Genomic DNA, 26,963 nt, shown 5'->3' on the forward strand with positions numbered 1-26,963 from the left:
TTGAACACCACTACTGTATCCACCAGCACCCCTGGCCGCATGTTCCAGCCACACACCACTTTATGTATTAGAAATTTGCCCTGCACGTCTCCTTTAAACTTTTCCCTTTTCAGCTTAGAGCTATGCCCTCTCTCACATTTCTTATGTCTTATTTTCTTATACGTGGACAGAAGACGTACCTGTTTACTTTCTCTTTCCCCCTTTCATTGTCCTATCTCCCATCCCCTCTCACATGCTCATCACCTTCTCCCTGATTCTCCCTCCGACCCACTCCCACACTAGAGACACGTTGCAGTCGACAACTGGGGGTGGCACGGTGCCACAGCGGTAGAGTTGCTGCCTCAGAGATCTGGGTTCAATCCTGACTATGTCTGTACAGAGTTTGTATGTTTTCTCTGTGACTTCGTGAATTTCCTCTGGGTGCTCCGGTTTCCTGTCACATCCCAAAGACATGCAGGTTTGTAGGTGAATTGTCCTCTTGTGTGTAGGGTGTGAATGGGACAACGTAGATCGATGGTCGGCGCAGACTCAGTAAGCTGAAGGGCATGTTTCCATGCTGTATCTTTCAATCAATCAATGCAGGGCTGAGCGTAATCATGAACAGCATCTACTAATGAGAACTTTAACACCAATTTGAACAGCTATTTTAGTTCTGACATGTGACGGAATCATTCCAAATTGTAAGAAATCAGTCTCATTAAGTTATCTGGATCTATACAAATGAAGGTATCCGGGGGAGAATATCTTAATCTTTTAAAACTAACAGTAAGCTACAAAAACATAAGCGATTAAATTCAGCACTAACTTGTTTTTCCATTCAGTGTTGGACTTGGCGCGCTGTTTGCGTGCAGCTCTTTGCTTCTCTTCCAATCTCTTCTTCTCTTCGCTGGCTAAATCTACAGAACGGGAAAGTTTGCAGAGTCATACAGCATGGAAACAGGCCCTTCAACCCAACTCATCCATGCCCACCAAGATTCCCCATCTCAGATAGTCCCATTTGCTTGCGTTTGGTCCATATCCCCCCCATAAACCTTTCCTATCCATGTTTAGCTTAGTTTTGTTTAGAGATACACAGCTCTTCGGCCTACCGAGTCCACACCGACAATTTATACTTATACCAAGCCAATTAAACTACAAACCTGTTTATTCACAAAATGCTGGAGTAACTCAGCAGGTCAGGCAGCATCTCGGGAGAGAAGGAATGGGTGACGTTTCGGGTCGAGACCCTTCTTCAGACTGATGTCAGGGCTGCGGGACAAAGGAATGATATAGGTGGAGACAGGAAGATAGAGGGAGATCTGGGAAGGAAGAGGGGAAGGGAGGGACAGAGGAGCTATCTGAAGTTGGAGAAGTCGACGTTCATACCACCGGGCTGCAAACTGCCCAGGCGAAATATGAGGTGCTGCTCCTCCAATTTCCGGCGGGCCTCACTATGGCACTGGAGGAGGCCCATGACAGAAAGGTCAGACTGGGAATGGGAGGGAGAGTTCAACCTCATCTATTGCATCCGCTGCTCTAGATGTCAACTTATTTACATCGGCGAAACCAAGCGCAGGCTCGGCGATCGCTTCGCTGAACACCTGCGCTCGGTCCGCATTAACAAAACTGATCTCCCGGTGGCCGAGCACTTTAATTCCCCCTCCCATTCTGACCTGTCATGGGCCTCATCCAGTGCCATAGTAGGCCCACCGGAAATTGGAGGAACAGCACCTCATATTTCGCCTGGGCAGTTTGCAGCCCGGTGGTATGAACGTCGACTTCTCCAACTTCAGATAGCTCCTCTGTCCCTCCCTTCCCCTCCTCCTTCCCAGATCTCCCTCTATCTTCCTGTCTCCACCTATATCCTTCCTTTGTCCCGCCCCCCTGACATCAGTCTGAAGAAGGGTCTCGACCCGAAACGTCACCCATTCCTTCTCTCCCGAGATGCTGCCTGACCTGCTGAGTTACTCCAGCATTTTGTGAATAAATCGATTTGTACCAGCATCTGCAGTTATTTTCTTAAACTACAAACCTGTACGTCTTTGGAGTGTGGGAGGAAACCGAAAATCCACAGATACACTACCCTCTGACTAAAGAAATTCCTCCTCATCTCCTTTCTAAAGGTACTTCCTTTTATTCTGAACTGTGGCCTCGAGTCCACATCCACTCTATGCAATTCTTTCACTGTCCGGTAAGTTTCAATGAGGTCCCCCCTCATCCTGAACTCCAGCAGATACAGGCACAGTGCCATCAAACACTCATCAATCATTCCTGGGATCATTCTCATAAACTCCTCTGGACACTCTCCAATGCCAGCACATCATTCCTCAGATATGGCCCCCAAAACTGCTCACAATATTCCAGATGCGACTGACCTGTGCCTTATAAAGCCTTTGAATTACATCCCTGTTTCGACCCAAAACGTCGCCTATCCATGTTCTCCAGAGATGCTGCCTGTCCCGCTGCGTTACTCTAGCACTTTGTGTCCTTTTGCATATCAACCAGCATCTGCAGTTCCTGGTTTCTAGATAATGAAGGCTGCTTTCTCACCGTCTGCGTGACGTTACACCTGGTCATACCTATGTCTCCATTTTCCATCGCTTTAATGTCAGGCCGTAATCGACAATCTGTGGGAGCAATGACGTTTTCCATTTCCTTATCCAGTTCGTTCAGTGACATTGCAAAGTTGGTGAAATTGTACATCTGTCCAAAAGATTTCAATAAAACTAATTACTTGCTTGTGCGACTAAAATAGAAACTACTGACACCTTTAACACCTGGATTTTGCAAGACAGAACGATCTTGAGCAAGGAGGCCTTTGCAGAACTAAACATTAACTGGAATTTACTGTTTATATTATATTTATTTTTATATTTATTTTATATTTCAGATACAGCGCGGAAACAGGCCTTTTCGGCCCACCAAGTCCGCACCGCCCAGCGATCCCCGCACATTAACACTATCCTAGACACACTAGGGACAATTTTTTACATTTACCCAGTCAATTGATCTACATACCTGTACGTCTTTGGAGTGTGGGAGGAAACCGAAGATCTCGGAGAAAACCCACGCAGGTCACGGGGAGAACGTACAAACTCCTTACAGTACAGCACCCGTAGTCAGGATCGAACCTGAGTCTCCGGCGCTGCATTCGCTGTAAGGCAACAACTCTACCGCTGCGCCACCGTGCCGCCCATTTATTTATTTTAGAGATACAGCATGGAAACTGGCCCTTTGGCCCACGCCAACCATCGATCACCTATTCACACTGGTTCTGTTATTCCACTTTTTCACATCCAACAATTTACAGAGGGCCAATTAACCTACAGGCCCGCATATCTTTGGAGTGTGGGAGGGAACCAGAGCACCCGGAGGAAACCCACATGGTCAGAGTGCGCGTAAACTCCACGTACAGGTAGGGACAACACAGAGGCACAGCGGTAGAGCTGTTACCTTTCAGCGCCAGGGACCCGGGTTCGATCCCCATTACAGGTGCTGTCTGTCTGGAGTCTAAAGTCAGCACCCAATGTCAAGATTGAATCCGGCTCTCTAGAGCAGTGAGGCAGCAGCTCGGCCAGCTGTGCCGCTATGTCGCCCAACTACCTTAAATTATTATAAAGAGAACCGTCACACTTCTATCTACCGATTCTTCTCACGTTCAAGGGAGTCAAGAGACTGACCTGTTCAGAGTTTGATGGCCTTGGTGCTATTCTCCACAGCAACCGACTTCCGGGTATAACTTGTACACTCTCCGAGGAATCTGGCAGTGGCATGTCATCCAGATCCGGTTTCTCCGAAGCTACCGACTAGGATAATCATACAGATCATAGATTCATACAGTGTGGAAACAGGCCCACCTGCCTGCGTTTGGCCTATAGATAGATCCCTCTAAATCTGCCTTATACATGCACCTGTCGGAATGTTTCTTAAATGTTGTTCAGAAGTTCATAAGTTGTAGGAGCAGAATTAGGCCATTTGGCCCATCATGTCCACTCCACCATTCGATCATGGGTGATCTATCCCTCTCAACCCCATTCTCCTGCCTTCACCCCATAACCCCTGACAATGGCCGAGTAGACTTGAAGGGCCGAATGTCCTAATTCTGCTCCTTGAACTTACGAACACGGACATTGTGGGCTGAAGGGCCTGCTCCTGTGCTGCACCTTTTGTACGTTCTATGTTCTATAGAAATGCAGGGAATGGCGTGATATGGATCACGTGCAGCTAGTGGAGATTAGTTTATATTAGCATCATGTTCGGCATGGACATTGTGGGCTGAAGGCCCTGTTCTTGTGCTGCCCTGCTCTATGATCCAGTTACAGCACAGACGTGAAGCTACATGTTCGAAGCAGAGTAACGGCATGGAACAAACAACCCGGCAACGATTTAAATTAATTCACCATTTACCGATTTAGTCGATTTCTTCTCCTCCGCGTTTTTCTTGTCATTCTTCTTGTAGGTGTCGAAGGTACTAGGGTCGACGGCCCACAGACACTCTGTCCACTTGCCATAGATGGCACAGAGCTTCCTCTTACTGCAACAGAGCAGGGAACAACATTCAGCATAGACCGACCGGCATGTCCCCAACAACTCTCACCAACCTCTACAGACATGCCACTGGATGCATCACAGCATGGTTTGGGAACAACTCCATCCAACACCGTAAAAAATTGCAGAGAACTGTGGACGTAGCCCCGACCATCACGCAAACCAACCTTCATTCCATTGACTCCATCTACACCTCACGCCAGGCCAGCAGCATAATCAAGGACGAGTCGCACTCTGGCCACTCCCTCTTCTCCCCGCTCCCTTAACTGGAACACGCACACTTCCAGTTTCAGGAACAGTTTCTTCCCAGCTGTTATCAGGCAACTGAACCATCCTTCCAACGTAGAGGGCAGTCCTGAACTACTGTCTACTTTATTGGAGACCCTCTGACTGGCTTTATCTTGCACTAAATGTTATTTCATTTATCATGTATCTGTCCACTGTGAACGGCTCGATTGTAATCATGTATAGTCATTCCGCTGACTGGTTAGTACCCAACAAAAGCTTTTCATTGTACCTCAGTACACGTGACAATAAACTAAACTAAAGTGTGAAGTGCAGTAAACCCTCGCGTTTCAGAGGGATTGCATTGTTAGAAAACCCTTTTTACATGTTTTCTTAACAATCCCTTTCCCATTGAATACCACATTATAAGTGGAGAGGTGTTCCCACAGGAAGTTTTTCACAACATAAACACACATCTGATGCAAAACAAATCTGTTCACTGTACCTCGGTACAAGTGACAATAAACCTAAACCTAATGGGAGGCGGATTTGCTTTGGAAACTTACAAACCCACACGCCTTGGAGCTCAGGAGAATGAGGGCTAATCTTGGAGGAGTATAAGATCATGAAGGGAATAGATAGGGTGAATGCACCAAATCTTTTACCTAGGGTAAGGGAATCAAGAACCAGAGGACATAGGTTTACGGTGAGGGAGGGAAAAGATTCTGTGCGATGTATAGAAAACGGAATTCTGATTGTACGTGTATGAAGGAACCACAGATGCTGGTTTATAACGAAGATAGACACAAAGTGCTGGAGTAAGTCAGCGGGTCAGGCAGCATCTCTAGAGAAGAGGAATAGATGACTTTTGGGGTCGAGACCCGTCTTTATTCTGATTGTATTGCAGGCAGGAGAGAAAGGATTGCCGGGAAATAGATGTAACATTGTTTGATAAAATGTCATAACCAGAGTGCCTTGTCGGTTTCCAAAGTAAATTCTTTACGTGGCCTTCCATTAGGTTTAGGTTTAGGTTTATTGTTGTCACATGTACCGAGCTTTGTTTTGCATCAGACATGTGTTTGTTTATTTTTAAACACACAAATTCTGCAAGAGTGAATAAAGATTCAATATATCTCAATTTTCTGGTCACAATTTGTGAACTTGATAAAGTGGCATTTCTGCCGTATCACAGGGGAAGACTGTACGAGAGCAACATTAGGAGCAAAATGGTTTGATGCATTGTAACAAAATGGGCAGAAAGATTCATCCTACCTTTTGTCCTGAATATAGCCTTCAACTTTATGTAATTCTTTGCCAAAGAGACCACATGGTTTAAAGTTCAGAATACATTTCTCTCCTGACCTGTGGACAGACAAACACAATTCATAAATCACCACTTTTGATCAATCAACGTTTGATTGATTGAAAGTTGCAGCATGGAAACAGGCCCTTCCGCCCACCGAGTCCTCGTCGACCACCCGTTCACACCAGTGCTATGATCATCCACCTTCGCATCCACTCCCCACACACTGGAGGCAACAAAGCGGTCAATTAACCTACAAACCCGCAAGTCTTGGGGCACAGGAAAATGAGAGGTAATCTTAGAGAGATGTATAAGATCGCAGGGGAATAGATCGGGTGAATGCACCAAGTCTTACCCAGGGTAGTGGAGTCAAGAACCAGACGGCATAGCTTTAAGGTGAGAGGGGAAGATTTAATTGGGACCTACCTGAGGGGCAACATTTTCACGCAGAGTGTGGGTGGATGGAATCAGCTGCCGGAGGTGGTGGTTGAGGCAGGTACTATAACAGCATTTAAAATGACACCTGGACAGGTACATGGATAGGAAAGGTTTGGAGAGATATGGGCCAATCGCAGGCATATGGGTCTAGCACAGATAAGGCATCTTGGTCGGTGTGGCCTAGGGCCTGTTTCCATGTTCTATAACTCTACGAAACCAGAGCACCTGGAGGAAACCCACACGGTCACAGGGAGAATGTGCAAACTCTACAAAGAGCAGAGCACCAGAGGTCAGGATCAAACACGGGTCTCAGGCGCTGTGAGGCAGCGGCTCTACCCGCTGCGCCACGATTAGGATGAATTCGAACGCGGCACAGTTCTTACTTGTGATTGATTATCTCCACGTTTCCGTACTGTTCAATCCACAAACGGCCAACGATGATGTTATGCACACAGCAGGTCGGGTTTGACCACGTGTAAGATTCGTTGTGTCTGTAAGAAGAATACAGCAGTCGCTGGCAGGTGCAATAGGTGTATCGCCAACGCACTCGCTGCTGTCGTATCTGCCTCCACCATCACCCCTGGCAACGCATTCAAGGCTCCCAACACCCTCTGCAAAACACCTGTCCCGCACATCTCCTTTAAACTTTGCTCCTCTCACCTTAAATCTATGCCCTCTAATATTCCATCTGGGAAGAAGATTCTAACTGTCTACCATATCTATGCCACTCATGATTTTATATACTATCAGATCTCCTCCTACAAACGTGCAAACTCCGCACAGACAGCACCCGTGGTCAGGATCGAACCCCAGTCTCAGGCGCTGTAAGGCAGCAACTACCGCTGGCTGCACCACCGTGTCTTCGGTTGGACTACAGACTACGGTTTTTGCACTATTATGGTTAACTAGTATTATTGATCTTTAATTATTGCATTTTTGATTATTATTATTATCTGCGACATTGTGTTTACAGGCCTAGAAAGCTACAACTAGTTCGAGCTTCATTCTTCCATTGTCGGTACATATGACAATGAAACATTCTCCACTCTCTTGAATCTGGCACTTATACAGTTAATGCAAACCCTGGCACTTACACAGTTGACAAGGATTTAAAATGGAAACAAATTATTTATTTATCTTGCATGAGCCTACAAGGATTATTTCCTAAAGATAGACACGATTATTTCCCAAAGATAGACACAAATTGCTGGAGTAACTCAGCGGGTCAGGCAGCATCTCTGGAAAAAAAAGATGGGTGATGTTTCGGGTCAGGACCCTTCTTCAGACCTACGATTATTTCCTAAACCAGATAATAAGGTCATAAGTAATAGGAGCAAAATTAGGCCATTTGGCCCATAATGTGTATTTCCAATGCAGTCACTGTTTTGCTGTTTATTTCAACCATTGCAATCAGCATGTCATGTTTCCACGACTCTCCGTGACCAACAGAACCCGCTACTTACTTGTTAAGTTCTAATGTTATAATTCCTTTTGGTTCGGCTTCCACGCTCTTCCCCCAAAATTTCAGTTTAGGATATATGGATCCATGGAAAACAAACTTCTGATGGAGTCCCTCAGCATGGAACACACTGACTGGAGGGTGGTGGCTAACTTGTTCTGATATCAGCTTGAATCCCAGATCCTGTCTGTGGAAACAGGCAGTTCATTAACTTAGAGATGAGACACAAGGAACTGCAGATGCTAGTTTACAAAAACAAAAACACAAAGTGCTGGAGTAACTGGCAGCACGGTGGCGCAGCAGTAGATTTGCTGCCATACAGCGCCAGAGACCCGAGTGCGATCCTGACAATGGGTGATGTCTGTAGAGAGTTTGTACGTTCTCCTTGTGACCGCGTGGGTTTTCTCTGGGTGCTCCAGTTTCCTCCAACACTTCATAGACGTACAGGTTTGTAGGTTAATTGGCATCTGTAAATCGTTGCATATACCCACCACCCACTGTGTGAAAAGGTTGCCCCTCAGGTTCCTATGAAATCTTTCCCCTCTCACCTAAAACCTTTACTCTCTGGTTCTTGATTCCCCTACTCTGAGTAAAAGACTTCCATCTACACCGCATCTGTGCCCAGGATGAGGTGTTCTGTACAAGGTCATCGGAGATGTCCTCATTCTTTAGGAAACGGGGGTTCTCCTCTTCCATTATAGATGAGGCTTTCACTAGGGTCTCCTCTATATCCCGCAGCTCCGCTCTTGCTCACCCTCCCCCTATTCGTAACAAGGACAGAGTCCCCCTTGTCCTCACCTTCCAGCCAACCAGCCGTCGCATACGACATATTATCCACCACCTCCAACGGGATCCCACTACTGGCCACACCTTCCCATCTCCACCTCTTCCTGCTTTCCGCAGAGACCGTTCTCTCCGAAACTCCCTGGTCCACTCGTCCCTTCCCACCCAAACCACCCCCTCCCCAGGTAACCACAGGAGATGCAACACCTGTCCCTTTACCTCCCCCCTCGACTCCATCCAAGGACCCAAACAGTCTTTCCAGGTGAGGCAGAGGTTCACCTGCACCTCCTCCAACCTCATCTACTGATCCGCTGTTCCAGGTGTTAACTTCTCTACATCGGCGAGACCAAGCGCAGGCTCGGCGATCGTTTGGCTGAACACCTCCGCTCAGTCCGTCTTAACCTACCTGGACTCCCGGTGGCTTAGCACTTCAACTCCCCCTCCCATTCCCAATCTGACCTGGGCCTCCTCCATTGTCAGAGTGAGGCCCAACGCAAATTGAAGGAACAGCACCTCATATTTTGCTTGGGTAGTTTACACCCCAGCGGTATGAACATTGACTTCTCTAATTTCAGATAGTCCCTGCTTTCCCTCTCTATCCACTCCCCCTTCCCCTTCCCAGTTCTCCCACTAGTCTTCCTGTCTCCAACTGCATTCTATCTTTCTCCCGCCTCTCCCCTGACATCAGTCTGAACAAGGGTGTCGACCCGAAATGTCACCCATTCCTCTCCTGAGATACTGCCTGACCCGCTGAGTTGCTCCAACATTTTGTGTCTACCTTCGATTTTAACCATCATCCGCAGTTTTTTTTCCATAGATCCTGTGCGTTCACCCTTTCCATCCCCATAATTTTATACACTTCTAGAAGATTTGCAGGGACTGTTCTCCCTGGAGCGCAGCACAGCACAGGAGGCTGAGGGGTGACCCTGTAAAGGATTTTTTTTAAATCATGAGGGACATAGATGAAGTGATGGTCTTTATCCCAGTACAGATGAGTCTAAAACTCGGGAGTACAAGTTTAAGGTGAGAGGGAAAAGATTACATATTAACCCAAGGGACAACCTTTTTTCCCCCACACAGTGTGGAACGAGCTGCCAGAGGAGGTAGTTAAGGCAGAAACAATTACAATATTTAAAAGACAATTGGACACATACGTGGATATGAATGGTTTAGAGGGATATGGGTCAAAAGCATGCAACTGGTACTGAGATGGGTTATCTTGGTCAGCATGGACGAGTTGGTCCAAAGGGCCTGTTCCATGCTCTATGGCTCTACAACAGTACAGATGTTGTATAAATGTCTTGCTTGTTTTTCCTTGCATTTCGCTGGCTTCTCATAGTCATAGCATGGAAACAGGCCCCCTTGAGTCCTACTTGCCCACACTGACCAGCATGTCCCATCTACATTAATCCCATCTGCCTGTGTTTGGTCCATATCCCACTGAGCCGATCCAATCCATGTCCCTTTCCATAAGTTTTTTAAATATTGTGATAATACCTGCCTCAACTATCTCCTCTGGCAGCTCGATCCATAATATCGACCACCCTTTGCGTGAAAAAGCTGCCCCTCATCCCTATTAAATCTTTCCCTCCTCACCTTAAACCCCATGTCCTCTAGTTCTTGATTCCCTTTCTCTGTGCATTTACCTGATCTATTCCTCTAATGATCTTATACACCTCTATAAGATCACCCCTCATCCTCCTGCACTCCAAGGAATAAAGTCCTAGCCTGCTCAACCTCTCCCTATCGCTCAGGCCCACAAGTCCTGGAAAGGCAAATCCTCTCTGCACCATTCCAGCTTAACTACATCTTTCCTATAACTGGATGACCAAAACTGAACACAATACTCTAAATGTAGCCTCACCAATGTCTTGTACAACTGCAACATAAAGTCCCAACTTCTATACTTAATACTCAATACTCAAGGCCAATATGCTGAAAGCCTTCTTGACCACCCGATCTACTTGTGACAACACTTTCACCTCCTTCTGAAAGGAATTGATGTTTAGTTTAGTTTAGAGATAAGCGCAGAAACTCCCTGCACACTCACACTATCCTACACACTAGGGACAATTTATAATTATCCCAAGCCAATTGGAGTGTGGGAGGAAACCGGAGCACCCGGTGAAAACCCACGCAGTCACGGGGAGAATGTGCAAACTCCGTACAGACAGCACCCGTAGTCAGAATCAAATCCGGGTCTCTCTCTGTGGCTGTGAAGCGGCAACTCTATCGCTGTGCCACTGTGCCACTGTGCCGCGCTAAGGATCTTTGCCTCCAACACTTGTGGTGGTGAATTTACACATCGGCAGCGCACCACTAATACACTGGTCAAGGCGAATGAGTGAAGCAAACATATTGCTCACCTGATAAGTTCATAGGTCTCGCCGAGCAGGGGGTTAAATGGCTTCCCCGTTCTCTCCCACTGAGACGCCACGGCTGAAACCGCAAAGGCTGCCACACACTGTAGTCCGTAAAAATAAAAAGTGCAGAAAAGATCTGTGAGAGTTGGACAGTCATACAGCACGGAATCAGGCCCTGAGGAGACCCAAGATGCTCCATCTACACCAGTCCCACCTGCCCGCGTTTGGCCCATATCCCTCTAAACCTTAAATGGACACTGAGTGTTGGAGTCAGGCAGCATCTCTGGAGGACAGGTAACGTTTTTGGTCGGGACCCTTCTTCAGACCCGACCCGAAACTTCTATACTTAGATCCATTTTCTCCAGAGATGCTGCCCGACCTGCTGAGTTACTCCAGCATTTCGTGTCTATATTTGGTATAAAACAGCATCTGCAGTTCGTTCCTACACATTCTCTCTAAACCTTAGCTGGAAACAAAGTGCTGGAGTAGTTCAGTGGATCAGGCAGCATCTCCAGAGGTCATGGATAGGTGACGTTTTGGGTCAGGTCTGAAAAAGGGTCTGGACCCAAAACGCCACCTATCCATTTTCTCCAGAGATGCTGACTGACCCGCTGAGTTACTCCAGCATTTTTTTTGTCCATCTTTGGTATAAACCAGCTTCTGCAGTTCTTTGTTTCTACATTCCTCTAAACCTTACCTATCCATGTACTCTCCAAATGTCTTTTAAAAGTTGTTCCCTCAGGTCCCTATTAAATCTTTGCCCTCTCATGGGCGGCACGGTAGCGCAGCGGTAGAGTTGCTGCTTTACAGCGAATGCAGCGCCGGAGACTCAGGTTCGATCCTGACTACGGGTGCTGCACTGTAAGGAGTTTGTACGTTCTCCCCGTGACCTGCGTGGGTTTTCTCCGAGATCTTCGGTTTCCTCCCACCCTCCAAAGACGTACAGGTATGTAGGTTAATTGGCTGGGTAAATGTAAAAAAAATTGTCCCTAGTGGGTGTAGGATAGTGTTAATGTACGGGGATCGCTGGGCGGCACGGACTTGGTGGGCCGAAAAGGCCTGTTTCCGGCTGTATATATATGATATGATATGATATGTTAAACAATGCCCTCTAGTTCTTGATTCCCCTGCCTTGGGGAGAATACTGTTCATTTAGACAGGTACATGGATAGGATAGGTTTAGAGGGATATGGGCCAAACGCAGGGAGGTGGGACTAGTGTAGATGGGACATGTTGGTTGGTGTGGGCGTTAGGCCGAAGGGCCTGTTTCCACACTATATGTCTATGACCTTTCCTATCCAAGTACCTGTCCAATTGTCTCTTAAATGTTCAGTCTTATTCCCAGGGTTAGGCATTCTGAACACTCAGTCCTTTTCCCCCACAGCGATGAGTCTAAAACTGGAGGGCACAAGCTTAAGGAGAGAGGGAAGAGATTTAAGATGGACCTGGGGGACATTTTTTTTACTCAGTCCATAACTGGAAGGAGCTGCCAGACGTGGTAGTTTTAATCCCTTCATCCAAGTCATTGATGTATATTGTAAATAGCTGCGGTCCCAACACCGAGCCTTGTGGTTCCGGGAATTAACCTAGTAAACCTACGCTGCACGCCCTCAATAGCAAGAATATCCTTCCTCAAATTTGGAGACCAAAACTGCACACAGTACTCCAGGTGCGGTCTCACTAGGGCCCTGTACAACTGCAGAAGGACCTCTGCTCCTATACTCAACTCCTCTTGTTATGAAGGCCAACATTCCATTGGCTTTCTTCACTGCCTGCTGTACCTGCATGCTTCCTTTCAGTGACTGATGCACTAAGACACCAAGATCTCGTTGTACGTCCCCTTTTCCTAACTTGACACCATTCAAATAATAATCTGCCTTCCTATTCTTACCACCAAAGTGGATAACCTCACACTTATCTACATTAAACTGCATCTGCCATGCATCCGCCCACTCACACAACCTGTCCAAGTCACCCTGCAACCTCATAGCATCTTCCTCACAGTTCACACTGCCACCTAGCTTTGTATCATCGGCAAATTTGCTAATGGTAGTTTTAATCCCTTCATCCAAGTCATTGATGTATATTGTAAATAGCTGCAGTCCCAACACCGAGCCTTGCGGTACCCCACTAGTCACTGCCTGCCATTCTGAAAGGGACCCATTGTGGTAAAGTTCATACGTTCATATTCATAAGTAACAGGAGCAGAATTAGGCCATTCGTCCCATCAAGTCTGCTCCGCCATTCAATCATGGCTGATCTATTTTTCCCTCCTAACCTCATTCTCCCGCCTTCTCCCCATAACCTCTGACACCCGTACTAAGCAAGAATCTATCTATTTCTGCCTTAAAAATATCCATTAAAAATAGTCAGGAAGTCATGATGCAGGTTAGTCAGCATTTGGAATATTGTGTCAGTTTTGGTTGCCCCATTACAAGAAGAATGTGGATTTTGGAGAAGTTGCACATTAGGTTTACCATAATGATGTTGAAACAAAGAACTGCAGATGCTGGTTATATCAAAGATAGACACAAAGTACAGGAGTAACTCAATGCGTTAAGCAGCATCTCTGGAGAAAAAGGATAGGTGTTGTTTCCGGGTCGGGACCCTTCTTCAGAAGAAGGGTTCTGACCAGAAACGTCACCTATTCCTTTTTCTCCAGAGATGCAGCCTGACACGCTGAGTGACTCCAGCACTTTGTATCTATCATTACCATCATGATGAGTGGATTAGGAGGTTTTTGCGATAAGGAGAGGTTTAGTTTAGAGATACAGCGTGGACGCAGACCCTTCGGCCAACCAAGTCCGTGCCGACCAACAATCACCTGCACACTAGTTTTATCCTACACACAAGCAACAATTTACAGAGACCAATTAACCTACAAACCTGCATGCCTTGGTAATATGGGAAGAAACTGGAGCACCCCGAAAAAAACCAAGCGGTCACAGGGAGAGTGTGCAAACTCCAAGATTGGCAAACTTGGATTATTTTCACTGGAGTGAAGGTTGAGGTGAGATCTGATAGAAGTATATATAATTATTAGATTTATAGATAGGGTAGAAAGTCTTACCCCCAGGGTATAAATGTGAAAGACTAGGAGGCATAGTTTTAAGATGAGAGATGAAAAGTGTAAAGGAGATATGCTGGGCATTTTTATTTTTTACACACAGAGTAGGGGGCGCCTGGAACAGGCTGCCAGGGGTGGTAGGTGAGGCAGATGCAATAGTGCATTCAAAAGGCTTTTAGGTAGGCACATGGATACGCAGGGATACAAATCACGTACAGGCAGTGGAGATTAGTTTAACTTGAGAAAGACGCAAAATGCTGGAGCAACTCAGCGGGTCAGGCAGCATGTCTGGAGAAAAGGAGATACCTTTACTCTTGGTGCCTGTTCCCGGGTGGCACGGTGGCGCAGCCAGAGACCCGGGTTTGATCCTGATTACGGGTGTTGTCTGTACGGGGTTTGCACTTTCTTCCCGTGACTGCATGGATTTTCCCCAGGTGCTCCTGTTTCCTTTCAGACTCCGCAGGTGTACAGGTTTTGTAGGTTCATTTGACTTTGGTAAAAATTGTCAATTCTCCTGAGTGTGGGATAGTGCTGGTGGCGAGGGTGATCGCTGGTCAGTGCGAACTAGATGGGCCGAAGGGCCTGTCTCCACGCTGCATCTCTAAACTAAAGTAAACTAAAAGATGCTGCCTGACCCGTTGAATTACTCCAGCACTTTGTCTCTATTTTAGTATAAACCAGCATCTGCAGTTCTTTCACACAAATCTATTTTACCTGACAACACTGGGCATGGACATTGTGGGCCAAAATTCCTGTCCCTGTGCTATACCGGTCTATTGCTAGTGTGTGGAACAGAAGCTTTGTGGTGCACAGCAGTGTTTCAGCGAACAGCTGACGTACCTGCATCCTGTCCAGTGAAGTCCGGGAGCTGATTGCTTCATGGATGAGGTACGTATGCTCCATGTATTCTGTGAGCCTCTGGAGAAAGCTGAGTGGCTCGTTAAATATAACCGGCATCGCGATCTTCGACAGCTCCTGCAACAGAGAATTTGCAGGTGACCTTAACTGTGACCTTTACGCAGAAAACACACCTAAATAGAGTCATAGAGTCACGCAACGTGGAAACAGGCCCTTCGACCTAACTTGCCCACGCCGACCAACACGCCCCATCTACACTAATCCCACCTTCCCGCGCTTGGCCCATACCGCTATAAACGTTGAGTATAGACGTTGGGAGGTCATGTTGCGGTTATATACGACGTTGGTTAGGCCACGTTTAGAGTATCGTGTTCAATGAAGATAGACACAAAATGCCGGAGTAACTCAACGGGTCAGGCAACGTCTCTGGAGAAAAGGAATAGTTGATGTTTCAGGTCGAGACCCTTCACTATTATGTTCAGTTTTGGGCACCATATTATAGGAAAGCTGTTGTCAAGCTGGAAAAGGTGCAGAGAAGATTTATGTGGATGTTGCCAGGACTCGAGGGCCTGAGATAAAGGGGGAGTTTAGCAAGGACTGTATTCCTTGGAGCACAGGAGTATGTGAGGTGATCTTATAGAGTTGTATAAAATCATGACAGGAATAGTTGATGTTTCAGGTCGAGGTGGACTCTTGCCCAGAGTATGGGAATCGAGAACCAGAAGACTTGGGTTTAAGGTGAGGGGAGAAAGAATTAATAGGAACCTGAAGGCAACTTGTTCACACAAAGGGTGGTGGATGTATGGAACGAGCTACCGGAGGAGGTTGTTGAGGCAGGTACTATCGCAATGTTTAAGAAACATTTAGACAGGTACATGGATAGGATAGGTTTAGAGGGATATGGGCCAAACGCAGGGAGGTGGGACTGGTGTAGATGGGACATGTTGGTTGGTGTGGGCGTTAGGCCGAAGGGCCTGTTTCCACACTATATGTCTATGACCTTTCCTATCCATGTACCTGTCCAATTGTCTCTTAAATGTCCAGGGTTAGGCATTCTGAACACTCAGTCCTTTTCCTCCACAGTGGCGAGTCTAAAACTGGAGGGCACAAGCTTAAGGAGAGAGGGAAGAGATTTAAGATGGACCTGGGGGACAATTTTTTCACTCAGAGGGTAGTCCATAACTGGAAGGAGCTGCCAGAGGAAGCTACAGACTTGGATGCAATTATAACTCTTAAAAGACATTTGGACAGATTTATGATTAGGAAGGGTTTAGAGGGATATGGGCCAAAAGCTGCTTAAATGCCTCTATTGCATCTGCCTCCAGTTCCAGGCATTCACCGCCCTGCATAAAAAAAAACACCCTGTACACCACCTTTAAACTTTGCCCCTCTCACCTTAAAGCTATGCCCTCTTGCATTTGAAATTTCCATTCTGGGAAAATGGTTAGAAGCATAGAAAATAGGTGCAGGAGTAGACCATTCAGCCCTTCGAGCCAGCACCGTCATTCAATACGATCATGGCTGATCATCCAAAATCAGTACCCCGTTCCTGCTTTTTCCCCAGATCAATTGATTCCGTTAGCTGGAGAGCTAAATCTAACTGTCTACCCTGCTGAAGCCACTTTACCACTTGTTGAGTGATACATGTTGGTGCCATCACTACAGTTTAACAAAAGAATATGCAGGTAAATGGAACGAGCTTAGATGGGGTGTCTTGGTCAACATGGACAAGTTTTGGCTGTTTCCGTGACTGTGACTCTGCATCTGATGCTAGAGATGGGTCTCGGAAGTGAAAGAACACTACTTGGAGTTCTGTCCACTGAGTAAATTCTATTTAAGGCTCCACGGACATTTGTAATAGTCTGTATTTCAATAGAACATGGAATTGGGATCTAGGAATAGGGAATCAAAGGATATTGGGGAAAAAGCAGGGTCCTGAATTTGGATGATCAGCCATGATCATATTGAATGTTACCGTGAATGCTCTCCAAAACCAGGTTTGACGAGCCCAATGGCCGACTCTTACTCCTGCACCTATTTTTTTTTCTATGTTTAATTGTACAGCACAGGAACAGGCCCTTTGGCCCACAGCCGGACATGAACATGACATGAAGTTAAATTAATCTCCTCTGCCTGCACATGATCCATATCCCTCCATGCCCTGCATATTCATGTACCTATCTAAAAGCCTCTTGTGCTGGCCCACCTGAAAAATATTACAAAACCCCTGCTGGACCCCCTGCAGTTTGCATACCGTGGAAATAGATCAGTGGATGACGCAGTCAACCTAGGCCTGCACTTCATCCTCCAGCACCTAGACCGCCAGGGGACCTGTGCAAGGGTTTTGTTTGTGGATTTTAGCTCTACATTCAACACCATTGTGCCAGAGCTACTACACTACAAACTCTCCCAGCTGACTGTGCCTGAACCCCTCCGTCAGTGGATTACCAACTTCCTGACGGACAGGAAGCAGCATCTGAGGCTAGGAAAGCATATCTCGGTCCCGCTGACCCTCAGCATAGGTGCACCGCAAGGCTGCGTACTCTCCCCTAACCTTTACTCTCTCTACACCAACGACTGCACCTCCACAGACTCCTCTGTCAAGCTCCTCAAGTTTGCGGACGACACATCCCTGATTGGACTGATCCAGGATGGGGAGGAATCTGCCCACAGATAGGAAGTGACACAGCTGGCGTCCTGCACAATAGACAATAGGTGCAGGAGTAGGCCATTCGGCCCTTCGCCCCAGCACCGCCATTCACTGTGATCATGGTTGATCACCCACAATCAGTACCCCGTTCCTGCCTTCTCCTCATATCCCTTGACTCCGCTATCTTTAAGAGCTCTATCTAGTGATGTCCTGGTGCCTTCGCAACACCTGGAGCTTAATGCTCTTAAGACAGTGGAATTGATTGTAGACTTTAGGAGAGCTCCCCCTCCCCTCCCCCCACTCATCATCAACAACACCACAGTCACATCTGTGCAGTCATTTAAGTTCCTTGGAACCATCATCTCCAGGGATACTTAAATGGGGGGCCACCATCGACTCCACAGTCAAAAAGGCCCAACAGAGGATGTACTTCCAGCGGCAGCTGAGAAAACACAATCTGCCACAGGCAATGATGGTCCAGTTTTATACTGCCATCATAGAGTCTGTCCTCACCTTCTCCATCATGGTCTGGTTTGGCTCAGCCACCAAGCACGACATCCAGAGGCTGCAGCGCATCGTTCAATCAGCCGAGAAGGTTGTTGGCTGCAACCTTCCCCCCATTGACGAACTGTACACTGCAAGGTCCAGGAAGCGAGCGGGTAAGATCATCTCTGACCCCTCTCACCCTGGCCACAAACTCTTTGAAGCACTTCCCTCTGGAAGGCGACTCCGGACTGTCAAAGCAGCCACAGCCAGACATAAAAACAGCTTTTTTCCCCACGAGCAGTAGCTCTACTCAACAGCCCAAAAGTCTGTAGCCTCCTTTTGCTCTGGTATTTTATTTCATTCTTCACATGTTTAAATTATAATGTTTCATTTGTAATTGTCTACTGTACATCGTGTTGTTACTTGCGAGCAAAGCACCAAGGCAAATTCCTTGTATGTATATATACTTGGCTAATAAAATTTATTCAATTCAATTCAATCCTCTATGATTTGCATCTATAAACACCCACACACCATTCCAATGCACTTGCGTAGTATACTCCAAATGCTGAAGTCATCTCTGGAAAACATTGGTGCTGGCAAGCTTGATCTGAAACAGAGAAGAAAGCAAAAAAAACCTCCATGAACATAATTAATAACTTAATCTGACCAGCTATAAATGCAATTTAGCTCGGCACGGTGGCGCAGCTGTAGAGTTTCTGCGTTACAGCTCTTGCAGCGCCGGAGACCCGGGTTCCATCCCAACTACGGGTGTTGTCTGTACGGAGTTTATACGTTCTCCCCGTGAGTTTTTTCCAAGATCTTCGGTTTCCTCCCACACTCCAAAGATATACAGGTATGCAGGTTAATTGATTTGGTATAAGTGTAAATTGTCCCTAGTGTGTGTAGGATAGTATTAATATGCGGGGATCGCTGGTCGGCACAGACCCGGTGGGCCGAATGGCCTGTATCTCTAAACTAAACTAAACTAATTTCTTTGGTTGAGCGACACAGTAGACCTACTGCCGCACAGTGCCAGAGACCCGGGTTCATTTCTGACCTCAGGTGCTGCCCGTTTGGATTTTGCGCGTTTTCCCTGTGACCGCGAGGGTTTCCTCTGGGTGCTCCAGTCTCCTCCCACATCCTAAAGATGTGCGGGTCTGTGGGTTAATTGGGCCTCTGTAAATTACCCTTTAGTGTGTTGGGAGTGGCTGAGAAAGTGGGATAATATAGGACATGAGGATTTGAGGGTCTGAGCTATCGGAAGAGGTTGAGCAGGCTGTGGCACTGTTCCCTGGAGTGCAGGAGGAGGGGTGATTTTATAGAGGTGTATAAAATCATGAGAGGAGTAGATCGGGTGGACACCCAGCATCTCTTGCTTCGAGCCAGCACCGCCATTCAATGTGATCATGGCTGATCATTCTCAATCAGTACCCCGTTCCTGCCTTCTCCCCATACCCCCTGACTCCGCTATCCTTAAGAGCTCTATCTAGCTCTCTCTTGAATGCATTCGGAGAATTGGCCTCCACTGCCTTCTGAGGCAGAGAATTCCACAGATTCACAACTCTCTGACTGAAAAAGTTTTTCCTCATCTCATTTCTAAATGGCCTACCCCTTATTCTTAAACTGTGGCCCCTTGTTCTGGACTCCCCCAACATTGGGAACATGTTTCCTGCCTCTAAGTAGGGGATTCGAGAAACATATCTCAAATGTTTAAACCTTAAAAGGTTTAAGATGAAAGGGGAAAGATTTTATACACAGAGATTGATGGGTGCCTGGAAAACACTGCCAGGGATGGTAGTGGAGGCAGATACAACAGTGGCATTTAAGAGGATTTTAGATAGGCATGTGTAAGGGTAGGGAATAGGATATGCATCAAGTACAGGTAGAAGAGATCATGCTTCACACACACTTTGTGGGCCAAAGGGCCTGTACATGTTCTGTACTGTTCTGTATTCTAACATACAGATAAAATATATCACAAACAATTTATCAGTTATGCCAGGTAACCTCTTTATTTATAATCATAGAACACAGAAATGTACAGCATAGGAACAGGACCTTCAGCCAGCAATCTTTATGCTAAATCAAACTGCCTTCTGCCTGCACGTGATCCATTCCCTGCATATCCATGTGCCTATCTTAAAGCCCCTTATACATCATGGTCATATCTTCCTCCACCACCACTCCTAGCAGCGCATTGCAGGCACCCACCACCCTCTGTGTAAAAAAAAAACTTGCCCCCCACATCTCCTTCAAACCTTACCACTCTCGCCTTAAAGCTATACCCTCTAGTCTTTGACAATTTTGTTTGTTAGAATTGGTGAGAAGTGCTTGGAGATATTGCAGGACGCTGGACACAAAGTGCTGAAGGAACTCAGCAGGTCAGGCAGAATCTCTGGAGAAAAAGGATGGGTGACGTTTCAGGTTGGGACCCTTCTGCAGACTGAAAGTAGAGGTGGGGAGGGGGGGGGGGGGGGGGGTGGGTGGTGCTGGAGGTAGGAAAAGGCCAGAACAAATCAGGGTTGGCAACGGATGACCAAGATGGCTTGATTGTTATCATGTGTAGTCTTTGCGCTGACTGGTTAGCGCACACAAAAGCTTTTGACTGTACCTCGGTACATGTCACAATAAATCAAACTGAGCTCAAGGAAGGGTGGAGCCCATAATGGCCCATTGTTGGCTGGGGAAGATATGATAACAAGATGGATACAGAGATGTGAATAGTAGAACTGGTAGGACAACTAGGGGGGGGGGGGGGGGAGGGAATGCAGGGATTACTTGAAATTACAGAAATCAGCGTTCATACCGTTGGGCTGTAAGCTGCGCATAAATAGACCTTAAAATCTGGGCAAATAAGCCAGATAAAGAGCCACAATCACGTAGAGCAAATGCACAACAACTATCATCGCACCACCTGTATTATTTATACAGTCTGACATGACATATCAGCCAGCACTTCATTGTTAGACTATTCAACACAGGCAGCTTCAAATTACAGAGATTGGCTTTCCAATTTTTCCTTGACACTTTGCCAATTAGTCTCAATATCTAAACATCCGCAATGCAACAACACCAAAACATAAGAATTTAGTTTAGTTTAGAGATACAACGCGAAAACAGGCCCTTCGGCCCACCGAGTCCGCGCTGACCAGCGATCCCCGCACACTAATACTATCGCATATACACTAGTGACAATTTATAATTATACCAAGTCAATTAACCTATAAGCCTGCACATCTTTGGAGTATGGGAGGGAACTGGAGATTCCGGAGAAAACCCATGCAGGTCACGGGGAGAATGTATAAACTCCGTACTGATAGCACCCGCAGTCAGGATCAAACCCAGGTCTCTGGCGCTGTAAGGCAGCAACTCTACCGCTGCGCCGCCATCTTTTATCTGGGTCAATTCAACGTAAACGCACGGACTCCCCTCAACCCCAAAGAACTTTAGAGTTTTAAACTCGAAGAGAGATAGGACAGACTTGGATTGCTTTCTCTGGAGCATTGGCTGTTGATGGGGAGACCTGATAAAGTATATAAAATTATGAGAGGCATAGATGAGGTCGACACTCAGAACCTTTTTCAACCAGGGTTGAAATGCAAAGACCAGAGGGCAGAGCTTTATTGTGACAGGGGCAAAGTTTAAAGGAGTTGTGTGGGGCAATTTTTTTTTTTACACAGAGGGTGGCGGGGTGCTAGGAACACATTGCCAGAGATGGAGATGGAGGCTGATACGATAAGTGCCGTTTGACGTTTGGATAGGCAGGGAATGGATTATGTACAGGCAGATAAGGGCCTAAGGTGAGAGGGGCAAAGTTTAAAGGAGATGTGTAGGGCACATTTTTGTTTACACAGTGGTGAAGGCCTGGAACGCATAGCAACGAGGGGTGGTGGTGGAGGCAGCGGCATTTAAGAGGTTTTTGGATAGGTACGGATATGCAGGGAATGGAGGGAGAGGCATTATGTGCAGGCAGAGGAGATTAGTTTAACATGGCTTCATGTTCAGCACAAACAATGATGGCCAAAAGGCCTGTTCCTGTGCTCTATGTTCTGTTAAAATACGGAGGATTTCAAAATGTCCATGGAGCCTTAAACAGATTTTACTCAGTGGACAGAACTCCAAATAAGTGTTCTTTGTGTTTCGAAACCCGTCTCTAGCATCAGGTCCAGAGTCACAGTAACGGAATCAGGCCCTTCAGCCCAACTCGACCAAGCTGACCAAGATGTCTCATCTAAGCCAGATTCATTTGCCTGCATTTGGCCGATATCCCTCTAAACCTTTCCAAAAGACTTTTAAGTATTGCTGCTCTATCTGCCTCAATTACCTCCTCTAGTAACTTGTTCCATACACCCACCAGTATCTGTGGGAAAAGTTGCCCCTCGGGTTCCTATTAAATCATCTCCTTCTCACCTTAAACCCAAGATGTTCAATACTTGATTTACCTTTGCTGGGAAAATGACTGTGCATTCACCCTATCTATTCCCCTCATGATTTTATACACCTGTATAGAATCACCCCACAGCCTCCTGTGCCCCAAGGAATAAAGTCCTAGCCTGCCCAACCTCTCCCTGTAGCTCAAGCCCTCCAGTCCGTGCAACATCACTGTAAATCATCTCTGTACACTTTCCAGTTTAATAACATCCTTCCTATACCAGGGTGACCAAAACTGAACACAATACTCCAAATGTGGCCTCACCAAAGTCTTGTACAACATTCCAACTTCTATGCAGAAACAAAGACATACAGATGCCGGTTAATACACAAAAGGGCGCAAAGTGCTGGAGTAACTCAGCAGGTCAGGAAGCATCTCTAGAGAACATACTGGAGTCCGAAGAAGGGTCTTGACCCGAAACATGACCTACCCATGTTCTCCAGAGATGCCATTTTCAGGAAACTATGAACTTGTACGCTTAGATTACTCTGTCCCACAATAGTCTTCAGATTACCAAAAAGTGTGTTCCTAAAAGCCTTTCTATCGAGTTGATTCAATGGGAAACTGGACAAAGTTTTGGGTTTGACTTTCATTATTGTTGAATTGGTCTCTGGTGAAGCATCATCTGCAGACAACACATCGAAGACAGTTTGAAGAGCAAAGATACAAATGTCAGCATCTCATCTCTCTCTTAAAGCACCAAGACACACCTCCAAATCTCAAACTGGCCTTGAAGTTTCGTTTTTAGTTTAGTTTAGAGATATAGCGTGGCAACAGGCCCTTTAACCTACCGAGTCAGTGCAGAGCAGTTTTAAATACTTGGGAGTCCGCATCACAGAGGATCTGACGTGGGCAACGCACATTGCCGCACTGGTGGGTAAGGCAAAGCAGCGCCTTTACCACCTCAGACAACTGAGGAAATTCAGAGTGTCTCTACTCTGGGGCTGTAGAGAGCATCCTGTCCGGCAACATTACAGTCTGGTTTGGGAACAGCTCTGCCCAGGACAGGATGGCCCTGCAGAGAGTAGTGCGTTCGGCAGAACGCACCATGGGAACTACACTCGTCCCCCTGCAGGACCTATACATCAGGAGGTGCAGATCCAGAGCAAGCAAGATCATGAGGGACCCCTGCCACCCCAGTAACGGACTGTTCCAGATGCTACGATCAGGCAAACGGCTCCGCTGTCACGCTGTGAAAACGGAGAGGATGAGATGGAATTTCTTCCCACAGGCCATCAGGACTGTCAACTTTTATAACCCCAGAGACTAAATATTTTTGTCTACACTATAGTAACTTATTAACTTTATTTGTATGCTGTAACTGTAATTCTTTTTTGTGCACAATCCACAGGCATTGCCACTTTCATTTCACTGCACATCATGTATGTGTATGTGACAAATAAATTTGACTTGACTTGACCAGAGATTCCCCCGTACCCTAGCACTATCCCACACACTAGGGACAATTTACAATTATTACTGAAGCCAATTAACCTACAAACCTGTACGTCTTTGGAATGTGGGAGGAAACCGGAGCCCCCGGAGAAAACCCACGTGCTCATGGGGAGAACGTACAAACTCTGTACAGACAGCACCCATAGTCTGGATTGAACCCGGGTTTCTGGCACTGTAAGGCAACAACTCTACAACACGCCACCGTGCCACCCGCTAAACACGTTTCTAAAGATCTATACACAGATCCTCCAGTGATTCAGTCTTTAACTTGTGGAAATTTAAGTTGAGTCCCACACCACTAAGTTCAGGAACAGATACTTTCCTACAACCGTCTGGTTCTTGAACCAATCTGCACAACCCCAATCCTACCTTGGCCCTGGAACACTGCAGATCATCTCTTGCACTACCATGGACTTGTTTTGTTTTCTAATTATGTAATTTGCACTAACTTCTCGGGTTTTTTTCTAATTGCGTTTTGCGCTGCTGACTTGTTTTTTTTAAAAACTCAGTCTTTGTTTTTACTGTGTGGAGAATTTTCTGTAATTTTATATATAAAATAAATACAATTCATGTTTAGTGCATTGTCCGAGTCTATGTGCCTGTGTTGCTGCTGCAAACAAGATTGTCATCGTACCTGTACCTCACGGTAGTTGCACAGATGACAATAAACTCAACTTGACAAACTTTAATCCATTCACTTCCTCCGATATTCCCCCTTTGGGTTTCGATCGTGGAAGATACAAAGATTGACATGGCTCTGGAGTGTTTCATCTTCCAACCCACCTCAGTGCAGATATTTCACTTTTTCTCCGTAACTGTAACACTACATAATGCACTATTGATGCGGACTATGGCGTATACTGAAGGCCGAACCCGAAACTTCACCTATTCACCTCTTCTCCAGAGATTTTGCCCGACCCGGTGGCTCAATCCAGCACTTTGTGTCTTTTCCAATAACTTGCTCCTTCATCTAGCTGACACGGAGGGAGAGGTTGTTGTTCAATCCTATGAGATCAATATTTATGCTAAAATCCTAGAGTCTCAGTTAAACAAAACTGATTCAAGTCTGAAGAATGGTCCTCTCTTGAAACTTTGACTGTTCCATTTCCCTCCACAGATGAATATCAGTTGCTGCACCGCACTGTAACAGGCCCTTCAGCCCACAACGTCTGTGCCAACCATGATGCCAAGACCAACTCTTATCTGCATGCACATAATCCATATTCTCCATTCCCTGCATATCTGTGCCTATCCAAAAGTCTTAAACGCCACTACTGTATCTGCCTCCACCACTACCCATGGCAGCACGTTCCAGGCACCTATGTGGAAAAAATAAACTTAGACCGCACAACTCCTTTGAACTTTGCCCCTCTCACCTTAAAGCTATACCCTCTAATCATTGACATTTCCAACCTGGAGAAAAGATTTGGAATATCTACCCTATCTATGCCTCATAATTGTATATACTTCTAGCAGGTCTCCCCTCAAACCTCCAGAAACTGCCTGAATTACTGAAATCCCCCAGCAGTTAGTGTTTTTATATTAGTTTACGTGTTTTTTAAATTTCACGGGCAAAATGCTAACTGTAAATACTTTACAATTTCTACATTTTTCCGCAGAGCTCAGTTCCGTTTTACTTACTGTGAAAGCACTTAGGCAATACCTTTAAAAAAAATATAGAACATAGAACAGTACAGCACAGGAACGGGCCCTTCGGCCCACAATGTTTGTGCCGAACATGATGCTAAGTTAAACTAATCTCATCTGTCTGTACATGATCCAAATTCTTCCATTGCCTGCACTTCTGTGTGCCCATTCAAAAGCCTCTTCAAGACCACTGTCATATTTGACCCCACCATTACCCCTGGCAGCGCGTTCTAGGCACCCACCACCCATTGTGAGGGGTGGAGGGAGGACGGGGAGGGGGGAGGGGGGGAGGAGCAGGTGCTGCACCAATGCAGGAGAGGTTTGGCCCAACGGGTCCACTTGGTCTAGTCACGTTTAAACCTCCCACCTCTCACTTTAAAGCTATGCCCTCTAGTGTTGGGACATTTCCACCCTGGGAGAAAGGTTCAGACTGTCTACCCTATCTACGTCTATAAGACAAGCATCACGTTGTCTAGCTCCAATATCTGAAATTTATTCGAGTAAAGCAGTAACAGCATAATGCGTCGATGTTTAGGTTGCCGAACGCCGAGATATTTCCTGGCATTATTGGACCACTAAGGACTCCTGACGCCCATACTAATCAATAAACTGTCAATCTCTGCCTTACAATATCCATTGACTTGGCCTCCTAGCCTGCCCAACCTCTCCCTATAGCGCAGGCCCTTGAGTCCTGGCAACATCTGTGTAAATCTAATGAGATCGACATGTACAAAAATTGGATCTAACATAAAGAATAGATCTGATGTGCACTCTGCATTGTAATACAAACTGATACAACACTGAACTGAACTGGAACGGTTGGTTTTCACCAATAGAATCCTAGAAGAGGAAAAGAGGCTCTTCGGCACAGCTTAATAACAACTAAGATGCCCCGTTTGCCTGTGTTTCACCCAGGTACCTCTATCTAAACCTTTCCTGCTCATGTTCATAAGTTAGAGGCGCAGAATTTTTGTCCATTCAGCCCATTGAGTCTACTCAGCAGTTCAATCATGGCTGATCTATCTTTCCATCTTAACCCCATTCTCCTGCCTTCTCCCCATAACCCATGACACCCGTACTAATCAAAATGGTGTTTTTAATGGCATCTTTCCAACAGCAAGGGCACCAAAACTGAATGAAAACTGAAGGGCACCAAAAACTGAAGACAGGTCCTTGGCATTTTATGCTGGGGTCATGGGCTTGAAAAGTAGCATGTAAATCAAAAAGCGCACAATCAAACATACACCGAGCACCATACGAGACTGCA

At 46.3% G+C, this 26,963-nt stretch overlaps 1 protein-coding gene across 6 annotated transcripts in view; it reads right to left on the reverse strand.

Moving 5' to 3' along the window:
• osbpl1a (oxysterol binding protein-like 1A) overlaps positions 1-26,963 on the reverse strand; it is a 100,213-nt gene that overhangs the window by 3,843 nt on the left and 69,407 nt on the right. For all 6 annotated transcript variants that reach the window (XM_078397988.1, XM_078397992.1, XM_078397990.1 and 3 more), the window contains 10 exons: positions 18,694-18,769; positions 15,006-15,140; positions 11,102-11,199; positions 7,957-8,139; positions 6,877-6,984; positions 6,025-6,114; positions 4,387-4,513; positions 3,660-3,785; positions 2,559-2,682; positions 806-896 (listed from right to left, as the gene is read on the reverse strand). In XM_078397988.1, coding sequence (XP_078254114.1) covers positions 806-896; positions 2,559-2,682; positions 3,660-3,785; positions 4,387-4,513; positions 6,025-6,114; positions 6,877-6,984; positions 7,957-8,139; positions 11,102-11,199; positions 15,006-15,140; positions 18,694-18,769 — 1,158 coding nt within the window. The remainder of the gene's footprint in view (positions 1-805; positions 897-2,558; positions 2,683-3,659; positions 3,786-4,386; positions 4,514-6,024; positions 6,115-6,876; positions 6,985-7,956; positions 8,140-11,101; positions 11,200-15,005; positions 15,141-18,693; positions 18,770-26,963) is intronic.

The sequence above is a fragment of the Rhinoraja longicauda genome, chromosome 4, assembly GCF_053455715.1.
Source record: "Rhinoraja longicauda isolate Sanriku21f chromosome 4, sRhiLon1.1, whole genome shotgun sequence".
In the NCBI taxonomy this organism is placed as follows: Eukaryota; Metazoa; Chordata; class Chondrichthyes; order Rajiformes; family Arhynchobatidae; genus Rhinoraja; species Rhinoraja longicauda.